The 16,417-nt window shown below is 42.5% G+C and overlaps 1 protein-coding gene across 2 annotated transcripts; it reads left to right on the forward strand.

Moving 5' to 3' along the window:
• Nucleotides 1-1,094: 1,094 nt before the first annotated feature.
• thbs2a (thrombospondin 2a) lies at nt 1,095-15,951 on the forward strand. 2 transcript variants are annotated; one of them, XM_076076895.1, is made up of 21 exons: nt 1,095-1,161; nt 1,464-2,017; nt 2,482-2,566; nt 4,821-5,020; nt 6,322-6,462; nt 6,548-6,645; nt 7,037-7,197; nt 7,928-8,104; nt 8,443-8,616; nt 9,065-9,192; nt 9,299-9,451; nt 10,729-10,947; nt 11,053-11,160; nt 11,248-11,407; nt 11,508-11,626; nt 11,710-11,944; nt 14,000-14,227; nt 14,351-14,622; nt 14,701-14,798; nt 15,036-15,175; nt 15,917-15,951. In XM_076076895.1, exons 1-21 carry the CDS (start codon nt 1,095-1,097, stop codon nt 15,949-15,951), a joined length of 3,552 nt encoding a protein of 1,183 aa, XP_075933010.1. The 2 variants fall into 2 exon arrangements, with proteins under 2 accessions (XP_075933010.1, XP_075933009.1); XM_076076894.1 differs by having other exon boundaries at nt 6,548-6,641; nt 7,027-7,197.
• The last annotated feature ends 466 nt before the right edge of the window (nt 15,952-16,417 follow it).

A 16,417-nucleotide genomic window follows, 5' to 3' on the forward strand; every position in this document is an offset into this window, starting at 1 on the left:
TTGTAGAAGTCATTTTCATGTTCTTTTTTTGCGTCACATTGCAGACATAACTGGGAGGCTCACTTTGATTTTCGGTTTTGCAAGTTTTGAATTATAACAGTTTTAGTCAAAATGCTGTTATCCAAATGTAAAAAATATGTATGCGTGTGTAGAATAATTTGTTTTAGAAAAACAATAACATTCAAGGGAAGGGGGGGGTGGGTAAAGCTATAAAATCTATTGAAAACATTTTTGGTTTCTTTATCATCATAACTTTGTCCCTCCAGTGTAAAACAACCCACTTCCCTCTATCTCTCTTCCCCAAGGTGAATAAGCCCCCCCCTCCGCCCCCCCCCCCCCCCCCCCCCCCCGCCCGCCCCCATAGCAGCCTCTGTGTGCGAGCGCGGATAAGACAATTACGCCATCGGAAGATAATTATATAACTCTGTCTCTAAACAAACTGGCTGCAAACGGTTCATAACCAAAATAGTTTGATTGACAGGCTCTCTATATAAGAGGAGGGAGCTGGATGCCTCAGTCACTGTTGTGCCTAAAGTCCTGCGGACTGTGGATGCAGTGAACCAAAGTGGACTTTACGCTTTTTACGCACGAGGTGTACAGGAGATACCACTTCTCTTTCATTTAATCATCGGCTTTTTATTCTGATTTCATTGTTTTTATTTTATTGTTGTCGGATATCTGATTGTTTTGAAAAATATACACAGCATTCGTCAGGTAAGTTACACGGCACCATAGCCTATTTATCGTTGAACTTGTCTGTGTGGAGATATGCTAGCAGGTATAAGGTACGAGAGAAATGTAGCTCAGCACTTTAAGTAATTCATTATCGGATGACTGAAAACACTTTTCAAAGCATTTAAGCGATTAACACGCATTAAAACAGAATCTGCATGTGATGCTGTAAGCAGCGTATTGTAGCTGAAAAGCTGGATTTTTTCGGTTCGTCTGTTGTGTCATTATTTGAATTATTCACTGTGAGGATCACGTGAAAAAAATCAAATCAATTTGAGATGGATTGATGATGTCGAAAAAAGACTAGAGGGACATAAAAACGAATTTAAAAAACATTCCTGTTATTTTTTTTTTAAGGAGATATGATACTCAGGAGAAGTCTCTTCTTGCTGCTCTTATCTTGTACTTTTCTCCACGCATTACCTCAAGGTAAGTGGAAAACTTGTAAATGATTCTAATGCTGACTAATATTAAAATAAATGAATAATAAAGGTTATTGACTAGATTTGTATTATTGATACTGAAACTAAATGCTAGAAGCCCCACTAACTTCACGTGCAATCAGTGAAGTTTTTAAAATCCTCTAAACATTTTGCTAATTGTTTGCTGTTTGCCCTTGTTCTTTTTTTTTTAAATACCTATTTTATTTAAAGAAAAATAGAGCTCATGGACTCTTATTCTTTTGCCCTGAAGTAATTGTCCATTTGCATTTCCTCTGGTTTGATTTTTAGATGGTGAGCAAGAGGATGAGACGTCATTCGACTTGTTTGAAATCACCCACATCACTCGCAAGACTCTGGGGGCCAAACTGTTTCGGGGCCAAAACTCAGATGCCCCTGCTTACCGCTTCATCCGCTTTGACCACCTGCCCCCAGTGAGCTCCCCCATATTAAAACAAATACTACGTCAGATCCAAAACAATGAGGGCTTTGTGTTTGTGGCCAGCATGCGCCAGGACCGCGCCTCACGGGGCACCCTGATTGGTTTGGAGGGTCCCGATGGCCGGCGGCAGTTTGAGATTGTGTCCAATGGGCGGGCCAATACTCTGGACCTGGTATACTGGGTGGACGGCACCCAAAATGTGGTTTCCTTTGAGGATGTGGACCTGTCTGACTCCCAGTGGAAGAATATCACACTTCATGTTCATGGGGAAAATGCAAACCTGTTTGTGGGCTGCAACCTGATAGACAGCTTCATCCTGGATGAGCCTTTCTATGAGCACCTGAAGGCTGAGGGGAGCCGCATGTATGTTGCAAAGGGATCCATTCGGGAGAGCCACTTCAGGGTAAGACAGAGACTATGGATTATGGGTAGGACAAGGATTTACCAGATTCCGGAAACTTAAGTCTTTCACCTTCAGTCCTTTTGTGACTTTTGTGAGTTTAAAGGCCCTACAATATTTATTCACCTCTGATATTTTACAAGAAACTGTGGTCTTAACTAAGCTTACAATAAAAGCTCATTTTAAACAACAGTTTCCAGAATCAGAGACGAGCATACTTCCTCTTCAAAGTGAGGCAGAGTGGCTCAGTGTTTCCCTGGTCTTCCTGTGTGGAGAGGACACATTTAGACTCTAAATTGCCCCTTGTGTGTAAAATTGAGTGTGACAAGGTCAAGAGTGAAGTATCTGTCTGTGTCCCAATGCATGCTTGAATAGGAGTAAGTGGGTATAGACAAAGGATGTGTGTCTGTTCTAAAATATACCAAAGTAGCCAACATACGTAATAGACACATTTTCTTACCAATCAGGGCCTTCTGCAGAACGTGCGTTTTATCTTCGACACCACAGTGGAAGACGTCCTGCTGAGCAGAGACTGTGATGTCCCTAAACAAGGTAGGGAGCGGAGTTTTTTGTGGCTGTCTCTAAGGTGTTTAAACCAGCATTCTCCCAATGTTTCCCACCATACTCAAGCAGTAGGAACCATTTCTATTTGTGTGATTTTCATGAGCCAAACAATGAGTCAAAGTAATTATATTTGCTAACTGTTCAAGCCCCGATACCTTACAGATGTGATTTGGAAACTCTTTCACATGCGATCCTCCAAAGCCTGGTATCTGTGTTTTGTTAAGTATCAACCACAGCAACTTTCCAAACCATTCTCAGTTGAGCTTTTTTAAGTGGGTAAAGAAACTTGCTGAATTGGTATGTGGCAGGATGTCCCCCTATAACTTCACGTTTACGGAAATAGCAGTGTCGATGCAGTGGCTTAAGGTCGAGCAGTGTGTCTGCGTGGTGAACAAAAGGAGATACACATGCTTACATTTATTTCCATTGGCAGTAGGCTCGGGATAATGCCCTGGGAAAGAAAAGAGAAAGTGAATGCTATACTGCAGAGCTGGAAGCATCCACATCCAGCTGCACACACAAACACACACACACACACACACACACACACACACACAAACACACACAAAATGAAGTCATGAATTGGCTGATTGGGTTGCTTTTCTCAGCTGAAGCTGAAGCTGTACATCAAAGCTAAAGGGTCACCAGATCTGGAAACAGTGTCTTTCGTTTACTGTGACAAAGCAAATATATTTGCGGTGTGCATGTTTGTGTGTGACAGAGGGGTTTCTGAGCATTTCCATTGCCTCAAGCAGTGTTAAAGTCCAGATGAATGAGTTTATTTGTTTTACAGATGTAACTAAGACCTGGACGTTTTCTGCATGCTGGATGGTACTCGTCAAGGTTCTGCCCTGGTAGCAATTCTAATGCCAGAAAAGTCACTCATATACCCACACAACCCACGCTCAAAAGAACTGTCATGTTGGACATTAATGAGCAGCATTAAAACTACCCAAGCTTTTTGCTCTTTTTTAATTGTCTTCTATCTGCTTTGAGAAAATAAGAGAACGTCTATCAGGGAGAGAAGAATGTGTAAATGCTTTTACAGACGAGCTTGCGCGCATCCACACACAGCATGAAGCCCTCCTGAGATTTGAATGAATCCAGCAGACTGAAAGGGAAAGAAAACATAACACTGGCTACAGTGGGACATCATTTGGACAACTTGATTTAGAGTCCCTCAGTCTGCTATTAATCTTCATCAATTTACATAGCAAGATCCAAACCTGTTGCAGATATGTGCTATGCTTTGGCTGAGTGACAGGCATTCCATGAAGCTTTGATAAGTATCTTGTGTGTTTTGTTTTTCGGCATCACACATCCATAAGCTCATCATCATATCACAGAAGGTTAGTGAGTTTAGATACAAACTGGGGAAATAAACTGAGGGAGTGCTCAGGATTTCATACTGTATAAGATGTAGAAAGATGCTCTTTTCTGCTCTGTGAATATATTTTTGCCTGTCTATTTTGTACAAAGATCGCACCTGGCACACACGTTACTCTTGGCGCACGCAGGACTTCCTGCTTCAGATTTTCAGATTGTACAAAGAAGACTCAACATTTAGCCCTTCAGACAACTCTGGGGTTGAGAATAGCATTCCCTTTCATACTATGCACCGAAGGAGAAGAATTTCTAGCGTTAGTAATGACTAAGAAATGCTGTGACTCAAGGGATTTTCCCGCACTTTGGACTCTAGTGTGCTGACATCTAGACGAGGGTATCTTTAGTGCCTGTGCTCCAGATCCGATGGAAGGACAAGACCATGAGCTTCACAGGCTGCTTGTAAATCCATCTGTGTGATCACTCTGGTCTGTTAAGTTCATATTGGAAGTGTCCACATATCTAAAAGGTTGTGGAAATGAATGACTACGGTGTGATTTCTCATTCATCGCTCCAGAAACACCTTGTTTTCTGTCATACCTTCCCTTCCCATTCTCCCACAGCCAAACCGGCTGTCATCTCTGGTGGAAAGATTTACCGTCACCATTTCAAACATAGATTTCTCAAATCAAACAAACACAATGACTGAACATCTGTTTTTGGTACACAATAAACATTGTAATCACTGCATTTATGTGATTGTTTTGCCTGCAACAGGAAAACAGGAAATCACTCTGTATCCTGAACAGAGTATCCTGAATCATCATATCTCTCAAATGTGTTTTCCATCACCAGTGTCGCTTGTTCGTTTTTGCTCGCTTGCTCATTCACCCTGATGTATCTTCTTTTGTCCCTCCAGATGATGCCAATATTGTGAGCGAGAGCACAGAAATTGTGGACGTGAGTCCCTCGATCACTACAAACATTATCGGTCAGCAGACACACGATGCGAGCGCAGACTTGTGTGAGCGCTCCTGCGAGGACCTCAGCACCATGTTCCAAGAGCTCAACGGCCTGCGTGTTGTCGTTAGCAACCTTATTGATGGCTTGCAAAAAGTGGTAAGTAGTAGAAGTGACCTGGTGTAAATCATTGTGTTTGTTTCAGACATGCTACTGTTTTGCTGTGCTCTACAGGCAAATTTTCAGTGGTGAATGTGAAATTGTCAAAATCAGCTGTTCAAATTCAATCCCGGGTGTGGCAGCCGGAATGTTAGAGGTTTGAATTAGGTTACTATGTTTCCTACATTGCTTTGAAATCAAATAGCAAGTAGCTTCAGGACTGTTTATGGAGTCGCCAGTGATGGCTGAACCCGTTTGACTCCTGCTATCTGTGGCAGCGTGAGTCAGACAGATTTTATGACATGTTACACGGGGATATAGGAAGTGTTCCCCTGGCAGCGATGGGGTCCAGTCTAATGTCTGGCTGTGTTTAAAAAGCTCATGTGTTTCCTCTGGGAGCCTCCCAGCAATAATAGTCTGGGCATGAACCTTGGGAACAAAAAAAAAGACCGTCTGGGATGAGAAGGGTCCCTGAGGCTCTTCCAGACCGAGTGGTGTCTTAGATTCTAGTGCTGCACACGGCTGCCTCCCTTTTCCAACGGGAGGATTTACACACACTCTTACACACGAACCTTTGGCAGTAGTCTGACAGCTCCCAAGTGTTCAGGAATCCAGCCAGAGGTCCCCTGGTCTCCAATTGGGTTGGAGTTTACAATGTGCATAACTAAGCATTCTTTTTCAATGGGCTATTTTCCTAGAAGCATTATACATATACAGAGATGCAGTTTGCCATTTGAAGTAATGAGAATCACATTGTGAAATTAACATTGTACCGTTAATAGCTTTTTTGTGTCGATGTACTTTTTTGAGTTAATTTAAAAATCAATCATTCTTCCTCCTGGTCCATTTAAGTTTTGTCTGAGACTCTTTTCTTTCATGAGGCGATCTGAAAGAAAAATGTCTCATAATGATATGAAAGTTTCCACCTCAGAGCTGTACTGAACTGGAGAGGGACAGATAGGTTCATGGAAAGAATGCCAGGAGGCTATATTTGGCCCTTCATTATTATAATAAAGTATTTTGTGGTTGTGTTTCTCAGAGAGTGATTTTTGTGATCCACATAAGTAGTCTTACTTCTTTAAAAGTGAGAAACAGTTCTTCTACTGGAGCAGCGTGTACTATTCTTCTTTCCAGCTGGTGAAAATAATCTCACATGTGCTCTCTTACTAGAATCAGCTTGTCAGCAGGTGTATAGCTTCACATGCTTCCTGGAATGCAGTCTACCTTTATCATGAGTGTGACCTAATCATTTCTGACTGATCTCCTTTCTGACTCAAATCTGTCTGTTGTTGTATGTTAAGACAGAGGAGAACACAGTCATGAAGGAGGCCCTTGGGAGAATGAAGAACACTAAAGAGAAAAACATGTGCTGGCAGGATGGCCGCCTGTTTGACGATAAGGAAGACTGGGTTGTAGACAGCTGCACCAAATGTACCTGCCAGGTAGTGCCAAATCAAATGGAGATATGGACATCTTTACTGTGGATGTGAATTACCCTGATACATGTCTAATATTCATTGATGGCAGGAGTCCAAGATTGTTTGTCACCAAATTACATGCCCTCCAGTGGCCTGTGCCATCCCGTCATTTATCGACGGCGAGTGCTGCCCCGTGTGTATGCGTAAGTAGTTGGAACCTTTGATCAGCCAATGCACCCAGCCAATAAACACAATTAAAAACACATGCAGTTTTATGTACTCATGCTATTTTTAATTAATAGTTCAATATGCCGTAAAAACAATATTCCACGCATATTAGATTTAAATACCAAAGGAATATTGCAGTCAATTTGTCTTTGTGAGTGACCCGCATATTTATTGGTCTAAATACGTATATGACATTCAGAGTGGCTATTGTGGGTTTTTCAGATGAGGTCATGCGATAAACAGGCTTACATAAAGCATAAAAACAGTGCAGTGATCCTTTGTTAGTACTTTTATTATTCTGTTTTAACATGAGGAGAAATAAGGAATAAAATGTTGACTTTGTGCTTTTACTTCTTTCAGCTACACACAGTGAGGACGGCTGGTCCCCCTGGTCAGAGTGGACAGAGTGCACTGTCACCTGCGGGACAGGAACTCAGCAGAGGGGTCGGTCATGTGATGCAACGAGCAACCCCTGCACCGGACCTTCCATCCAGACCCGCAAGTGCAGCCTGGGCAAATGCGACAGCCGTGGTGAGGATATTTATTCCAGTAGTAACCCCCTTAGTGCAGTGATGATAGTGCAGTGATCTTGATCAACTATGCATCTGTCATTGAATCAACTACACAATAATCTAAAACAAATAGAAGTATGACATATGGCAGGGAGGTACATGATGCAGCTGTGGAGTTCATGCCTCTATGAATCTGGATCCATCTGAGTGAGGCTGAATCCCAGTGAAAAGCAGTATTGCATGGTCTGGTTGCAGGGTGTGCCCAGTCACATTTTTTTCCAAATAAATCACTGGTTGAGAGGGTGTTCCACAGTACAATGACTCACCACCGCCTGCCATGCAAAAATATAAAATATTAATGAGTTTGATCATTAGATATACTTTAAATGAGGTTGATGCCAAAACTGAAGAATTGTTTGTTTGATCAATTGTGGGATTGGCATGTGCTATTGCTTGCAGCTCACGTTACACTGCATCTGTGTGAGTGACTGAATCAGTCTAACCACTGGAGGATAGTTTACCCACAATGACATAAATACTGACGCAGGCGTCTCAGAACATCTTTGAAAGTGAGCCATCGTCGCCAGCATCACATAATGTTTACTTGTAGAAAATGTGGTAGCCATTTTTCTTTGCTTTTGCAAATTGTACATGTCTGTAACTATTTGATTGGGTGGAAATCTAGAGGATAATACGTGACATGTGTTTTTGTGATCTCTGCCTGATATGTTTTGATGTTGGATTCCCAGTTCGCCAGGACGGAGGTTGGAGTTTGTGGTCGCCGTGGTCGTCCTGCTCAGTGACCTGTGGAGAAGGACAGATCACCAGGATACGACACTGCAATGCTCCCATGCCACAACTGGGGGGTAAAGAGTGCGAGGGAAGTGGGAGAGAAACTCAGCGCTGCACTGCCAAACCCTGTCCCAGTGAGTATTCCAGCCTGTTAGGGGAACACTCAAAAGCAGCATCTCCATTACAGCAGCATCCATGTGGAATAACCAGACTTTCTTGTGCCTCATGGCTTCCCTGAGGCAACATTCCCCATATGTTCGAGACTGGCCTCCTGTCTGTCTTTCAGGAAATGTTGACTCAAATCAGCTCAGTATGTTTTCACTTGTAGTATTAAGTTCCAGGCTTCTGACTCTCTGGCTTCTTTTCAGATTTCAGACTTTAAATGTTAGAAACAAAGAGTTGAAATACTTGTGGAATGAAATGCTTTTTGTCAAAAATGAAGTACTGAAGATCTATCTCTGTGTCTTTTTAGTTGATGGCGGTTGGGGTCCTTGGTCTCCATGGGCAACCTGTTCAGCAACATGCGGAGGGGGAGGCAAAAGTCGAGCGAGGGTATGCAACAGCCCTCAACCTCAGTACAGCGGCAAAAATTGTATCGGGGAGGCCAACGACAGTGACAGCTGTAACACAAAAGACTGTCCTATGGGTGAGCACAAGTCACTCTACATCATGTTTTTAACCATGCAAGCAACAAGCTCTAGGAATGTCGGTCGGTCGGTTGGTTAGTTGGTCGGTCGACAAGTTTAGCCCGGAATAGAATATCTAAAAAACAAACATTCATGCTCCCAAGAGGGTGAATCCTACTGACTTTAGTGAACCTTGGTGACTTTTCCTCTAGTGGCATTTGTGGTTTTCCTCAAAAGCTTTGACCAAAAGTAATGATACTCCCATCATCGTCAGCGGTTCTTTGTGCTAAGAGCAAATCTTAACATGCTAAAGAAAGAATACATATTTTATCTTTAAGTATCAAGTTGAGATAAATACCAATACGAATTGAAGTGGAATCATTTGGAGGCACACCATACAGATATCTCCAGCAATGTTTCAATCAACTTTCCTTGTTTCCCTATACTTGTCATCTAAATCCCTTGCAGATGGCTGTCTGTCTAACCCATGCTTTGGGGGAGTGGATTGCAACAGCTCTCCAGATGGATCCTGGGAGTGTGGCCCATGCCCTGCTGGTTTCCGTGGAAACGGTAGCCACTGTGAAGACATCAATGAGGTGAAAGTTCCTGTTTTTCTCATGTGCATGAACCAGACGTGTGTTTAAGACCTCAAACGTGTCATTTGTCTGCATTGATACTGATACTTTTCATTCCCTCCTCCAGTGTGACATGGTGTCTGACGTTTGCTACAAAGTGAGTGGAATGCAGCGCTGCGTCAACACCGATCCAGGTTTCCACTGCCTGCCCTGTCCGAAGCGCTACAAGGGCAACCAGCCTTTCGGTATGGGTGTGGAGTCTGCCAAAAAGAACAAACAGGTGCGTTAAAGTTACTCTCATTGCCAATAACAGACCATTGTTTGGATGCCATTCAAACAGAGGTAGCTTTTAAGTGAGAACAAAATGCAGCAAAGAAAAGGATACAATGTGGGAATTTAGCTCCCTGCTAGGTTTTCAAAAGCAGTGGTGTGGATTGATCAAAATTTATGAATGATGGAAGCAGCAGCTTGGGGGATATATAAGCCTTACTCATGCTGTCAGAGTGTTTTCACAGCGTTGGAGGGGAGGCCACCATATATGAATGTGCCTCACCTTGACCCAGTATTAGCAACTAGAGGTAGAGGGAGGAGAGTTGGGCAACTCTTAACAACAAACATATGTTACACATCTCTGTTACATTCATTGGAAGATCAGAGGCAGACTGAAACTGTATTTTACTTTATATGTTGAACGGATCAGTGCTTCTATTCAAGCTAAGAGATGTGGAGCTTTTTACCCTGGCTCTGCGTACGAGATCTTTAAAACAGCTCAGTATTTCCACTCCTGTCATAACTGCTCAATTGTAGCTGTATCACAGGTAATACGACATGTCATTTATGACACATTAGTCATTTGATTAGTATACGTTTTTCTGCTCCCTTGAGATCACTGAATTTACAGACTCCCTGGAAAACTGAAAAACCTGCCGTGCCACTCTGCCTGGCCCTTGCATAACATCCCTCGTGGACCATTTTTTTCTTTGGCCTTTTGCAGCTGCTTGTCTTTGATATGATGCCCCAATTTCCATAATTGATTTGGGGGAAAAAGGGAATTGTCTCATCGCTGGCATTAAGGCGGCACCATTTCACAGTTTTGATCAAAGGCCTGTTCTTGCTGTCACTCTCTCCTCTATGAGCTCATGGAGTGGCATCCACACTGCAGTTATGTTCATCCTCTGGTAATGAGTGGCAGCTGTGAATACCTTGCGCTGCAAAAGAGGAAACAGTGGGTTGTTGTGGGAGGTATGATGCATTAGGTAGGATTTCATAAAATCAACTCTGCCCAGAAGTGCCCTGCACTTTGGCTTTGGAGAAGCCCTCAGTTTGGGGTGGCCTTCTAAAGAGGAAGCTACAAGGACTAGTGGTAAGATAACTACTCTTAACTTTAACATGTCATCAAAAGCTGACAACAAAAGAAGCATATACAAAGACTGATGACAAGGGCATGGAGGGCCATCTTTTCTTTTCTGGCAGATCACATCCAGTACCCTTGATGTTGGATGTGGTCAGTGACAAAATCTCATAATACAGTTCCACCTGCCCTTTATTTTTCTTTAGGTGTGTGAGCCAGAGAACCCATGCAAGGACAAGACCCACAATTGCCACAAATATGCTGAATGTATCTACATCAGCCACTTCAGTGACCCTATGTACAAGTGTGAGTGCAGGACCGGTTACGCTGGAGATGGCTTCATTTGTGGAGAAGACTCTGACCTGGATGGTTGGCCCAATCAGAACCTTGTGTGTGGTGCCAATGCCACATATCACTGCAAGAAGGTATTTTGTTAAACTCTGTCACCCTATTTGATGAAGCCTATCCGCAGTGAAAATAAACTATTGTATTACTATTGTATCTGTAAAAATGTCCCACGACTTTTTCAGGATAACTGCCCCAGCCTTCCCAACTCTGGACAAGAAGACTTTGACAAGGACGGCCAAGGAGATGCTTGTGACAAGGATGATGACAACGATGGAATTCTAGATGAGAGGGTAGGAGAGTTTTTAACACGTTTCATTCTATGATCAGATTGATGATACACGAAGAATTCCCTAACAACTACATACTTTCTGTCACAGGACAACTGTCCCCTCCAATACAATCCTCGCCAGTTTGACTTTGACAAGGATGAAGTTGGCGACCGCTGCGACAACTGTCCCTATGAACACAACCCTGCTCAAATAGACACCGACCACAACGGAGAAGGGGACGCCTGCGCAGTGGATATTGACGGAGATGGTAAAATAGCTAAACAGATAAATGACTGTAATCAATCCATCTCGGACAGCTAGCTGTTATATTAAACATTAAATTCTCATCAACTGCCCTTTGTCCTTAGACATTATGAATGAGAGCGACAACTGCCCCTATGTGTACAACACTGATCAGAAGGACACTGACATGGATGGAGTTGGTGACCATTGTGACAACTGTCCATTGTTACACAACCCTGACCAGGTGACCACAGTGCATTTCATGACACATTCCAGTGCAACAGGGAGTGCAGGAAGTGTTAACCTCTGTCTGTATTCATCCAACAGACCGACGTAGACAATGACCTGGTTGGAGATCAGTGCGACAATAACCACGACATTGATGAAGACGGCCATCAGAACAACCTGGACAACTGTCCCTATGTGGCCAACTCCAACCAGGCTGACCACGACAAGGACGGCAAAGGAGACGCATGTGACTATGATGATGATGATGATGGTGTCCCTGACGACAAGGACAACTGCAGGCTGACACCCAATGCAGACCAGATAGACGCTGATGGTGAGAATAAAACACTCAAAAGGTTGCAGGGTCTGGTGCGTGCCTTGTACTTTCTATCCGTGTGTAAATCCAGCTGATTATGTTTTGTGTGTTTGTCCAGTGGTATACTTAGTTTAATGCAGAAATGGCAGTACAAAGGGTCGTGAAATGTTCCTACTCAACTACAAATTACTTGTGTTTGTATTTGCCTGAGTCAAAGGTAGATCAAAATTCTCAGACCAAAGTTACAAAGTTGCACTTGTATCATTGGGCTGTGTGCTATCATAAGACTGGCGAAGTAACTAGATGGTGTTTGATGCAGCTATAACTTTTTTATTGCCAATTTCTAATGCAATGTTTATGGATAACCAAAACATTTTTTACTATGTTATGAATGTGTAATATGTAGTTTTTGGCCTTTGGTCAAAATATAAAGTACACAAAAACAACTTTTACATAAAGATAGAGTATGACATATTGAGATTCAAAGTTCTTTTAACAAAATAATCTCACCACAAGGTCCACTCAGTAGCCGTTGGAGCTTTCGACTGTATCTTGAGCTTCCTCAGCAAATTGGATTACCTAGACGCTCAGATTGTCCATTTTTCTGAGCACTGAAAGGACTTCTTGTTTGCGTTGCCTTAAAATCTGAGATGAAGAGTTCATTCTTCACCTTGGAAACAGCAGTTGACAAAATGTACAACATTAATTAATAAGTTACCATTGAATTACCATTAGTTCAGTATCACAATTCATCTCACATGACCAGTTTATGACACCTGCCGGCTCACATTAAGTCATGTGAGAGACCTATTGAGACTGTAACTGAATTTAACACTCTGGGGATTACTCATCTAGAGTTTACAGATTTATAGCTTGTATTTCATTTTGTTACATTAGTTTTATAGCCATTATATTCTGTCTTTCTGCCGTGGACTCCATGCACTCAGACTTTGTACTCATTACTCAGTGACATTTAGCTTCAGTATACTGTCTCCCACATGTTTTCACAGTCAGCAATTAGCTCCACTGCTGCAGGTGTGAAATATGGTGGCTTTGGAAAACGGCCGGCTTGGCAAAAGCGATGTCATTCTGCATGACTTCAGTTAGCCGCCCAGGAGGTCACACTCCAGGCTGTGAAGTTTTTATTACCTTTAGGCTTTGCTCGTGATTAATCCACAGTACCATATTTGAGCAGGGTTTCCTGGAGTTTGTACAGCTGTTTGTAAATGAAAACAGACTGCGAAGCAGGTAGGCCCTGGACACCGACGCTTTCACAGCTCGTCAGATAGTGTTTATTTGATAGGATCGTTTTAGCCCCTTGTGCAAAAACAAAGATGACAATAAAGCAGCTAGCTACTTCCACACAGTGGCCATCATTAGTCCTTTCCACTGTGAGCTCCTGGCCTGCAGTCTGGCTTTAATAGACGTCAGGCTTCAGATGGTTACAAATTAGTGGAAGTTGTCATAGCATGAAAAGATAGCTGTTTTGCCTTAGTAGACCTGGCAAATGTATTAAAGTCAGTTTTCTGTGAGGAACCGCTATTTTCCCCATTCATTTTTTATATTATCTTGGAAGAGCTCCTCAGTACTCCCTTCAGTGGGATTTTTATTATAATTTCTAATATTAGCTGCCATCTGTGGAAAAATAGGAAAAATTAAGCTGGGGCAGCACGGTGGTGTAGTGGCTAGCACTGTCACCTCACAGCAAGAGGGACCCGGGTTCGACCCCCGATCCCGGGTGGTCCTTCTGTGTGGAGTTTGCACGTTCTCCCCGTTGCAGCGTGGGTTCCCTCCGGCTTCCTCCCACAGTCCAAAGACATGCAGCTTAGGTTATTTGGAGACTCGAAATTGCCCGTAGGTGTGAGCGTGAATGTTTGTCTGTCTCTATATGTGCCCTGCGATGAACTGGCGACCTGTCCAGGGTGTACCCTGCCTTCGCCCAATGTTAGCTGGGATCGGCTCCAGTGCCCCGCGACCCTCAACAGGATAAGCGGTTTGGATAATGGATGGATGGATATTCAAGTCTGATTTAAATTAGGTCAAACCAATGTATTTTATATCTTTTTTTCACAGGCGATGGAAGAGGGGATGCCTGCAAAGATGACTTTGATAATGACAATATCCCAGATATTCTTGATGTGTGTCCGGAGAACAATGCCATCAGTATCACAGACTTCAGGAAGTTCCAGATGGTCCACTTGGATCCTAAAGGAACCACTCAAATTGATCCCAACTGGGTGGTCCGACACCAGGGCAAAGAGCTGGTTCAGACCGCCAATTCTGACCCAGGCATTGCAGTAGGTGAGTAACACAAAAATGTTTACACTTGAACAACTGTTTCAAATTAATTTTAAAGATTTGAAACTCCATTTGATTGCGCAGAGCCCTGAGATTTAGAATCCCCTTTCTTTAACACCATCACAGGTTTTGATCAGTTCAATGCTGTGGACTTCAGTGGAACGATGTACGTGAACACAGACAGAGACGATGACTATGCAGGCTTTGTGTTCGGCTACCAGTCGAGTGGGCGCTTTTATGTAGTGATGTGGAAGCAGATCACACAGACTTACTGGGAGGACAAGCCCTCCAAGGCCTTCGGCATCTCTGGCGTTTCACTCAAAGTCGTCAACTCGACTACTGGCACTGGAGAAAACCTCAGGAATGCTTTGTGGCACACGGGCAACACTGCTGGACAGGTGGGCTGCAATCTAAATGCTATTTGGTCTGTTTTAAGGCCTGAAGCAGTATTAAGTGTTGCTAACTGTTTCACATAGGTGCGGACTCTGTGGCATGACCCCAAAAACATTGGTTGGAAGGATTACACAGCTTACAGGTGGCATCTCATGCACAGACCGAAGACTGGTTTTATAAGGTAATAAATTAAGCTTGTAATAACAGGAACACCTGTTGTTTTTCTGTCTCAATGACAGGAAACTTTGATCGCAGTCCTCCAAAGACCTACATTATTTTGGTCATTTTATAAAATCACTCATATTTCTCAACTGCAGCTTTTCTGTAGTTTGTGTAGTGACGGATAGTGAAACTGTACATTAGTAAGCATCTTAATCTCAACACACTAAGAGGTTTATGTCTGTCCTGTCATTTTCAGGGTTGTGGTCTATGAAGGTAAACAAATCATGGCCGACTCAGGACCAGTTTATGACAAGACGTTTGCCGGAGGAAGGTTAGGCTTGTTTGTCTTCTCGCAAGAGCTGGTGTTTTTCTCCGACCTCAAGTATGAATGCAGAGGTTAGTACAAACACTTTGATTACTACTAAGTTCTGACATTAGATGTGTCTGTGTCCTTGGAGAAATAATGACGTATATGTGTGCATGTATGATTTTAACAGAAACTTTGACCACCACATGGGACAGCCTCATGCGCCTACGTTAATGCATTACAGGATACCTTATACCAAAAGATTCACGTGAAAATAGTTCATCAATCTAGGAAAGATTTATTTTGACCCCAACCTTCGCAGAATGATAGGAATAAGAATATATGTTTAGAATAGGTAAAAGTCAATGTAGAATTATTTTTGATTTGTTTGATTGCTGTTATGCAACTGTAGGATATTGCAACCAAATCAGAGAAAAATGCACTGAATGCTTTTGGTTCAACGGTCAGATCAAAATGATTCTTAATTAATAACATGGAATGATTCACACTGTAATATACACATTCGTCCTTTGTCCTCTGTTCACGACTCAATTTATTCCTTAGAGTATGAGTCAATTATAGATTAGGACTGCGATGAAGCAATTTAGGCATTATACGTAAATATAAGCAATTGTACCTGTAGACGTTTAGAATGGGGATTGACGTGTATGTGTATTTAATGTGTGTATGTGTATTTAATGTGGGCATGTATATGATCCACATATGTCGATGAATATAGTACAAATATCAGAAAAGGGGAGAAAACCTTCTCCATCTTTGAATAATGTGGGTAAAGTATTTAAACCTTCAACATCTTTTTCAAACCTCAGATAAGATGGAGTTTCCAACTGTGTTCATAAGGTAATGATGAGAAGGGTTGTGTGTTCTGTGTTGTTTGAAGCAAAAAACGATTGTCACGCTATGTTTCTGCTTGTCAGCTTGCCCATCTACAATGCCTCAGATGCATTGTGAAAGACCTTGTGTTGGTCCAAGGACTTCTGATCTTCTGTTGAGTGCTAAACAGTGGAAAATGAGCCTGCAGCCTTTTCACAATCACAGCCGCAGACACTAAAGACACGCTTTTTTTCTGACGCACACAGTGCACATGTTGTTGCTGCACGTTGGCACTTTGACTGTGTGAATCTCGTTGAGTGTCCTAGTTTTGATTATAAATGTGGCGGTAATGGAAGCTGTTTTCTCAATCTTTCCACAGATAACTGAATCGAGTCTGACAGAAAGAAAAACATCAGAGGGCAAAAGACAAGAGTCTCTCAAAGTAAACATCACGTCATCACTAAATCCATTTCAAAGTAAATGAGGATTTCCATACT

The sequence above is a fragment of the Anarhichas minor genome, unplaced genomic scaffold (assembly GCF_050575085.1).
Source record: "Anarhichas minor isolate MPS153535 unplaced genomic scaffold, ASM5057508v1 ptg000058l, whole genome shotgun sequence".
Lineage (NCBI taxonomy): Eukaryota > Metazoa > Chordata > Actinopteri > Perciformes > Anarhichadidae > Anarhichas > Anarhichas minor.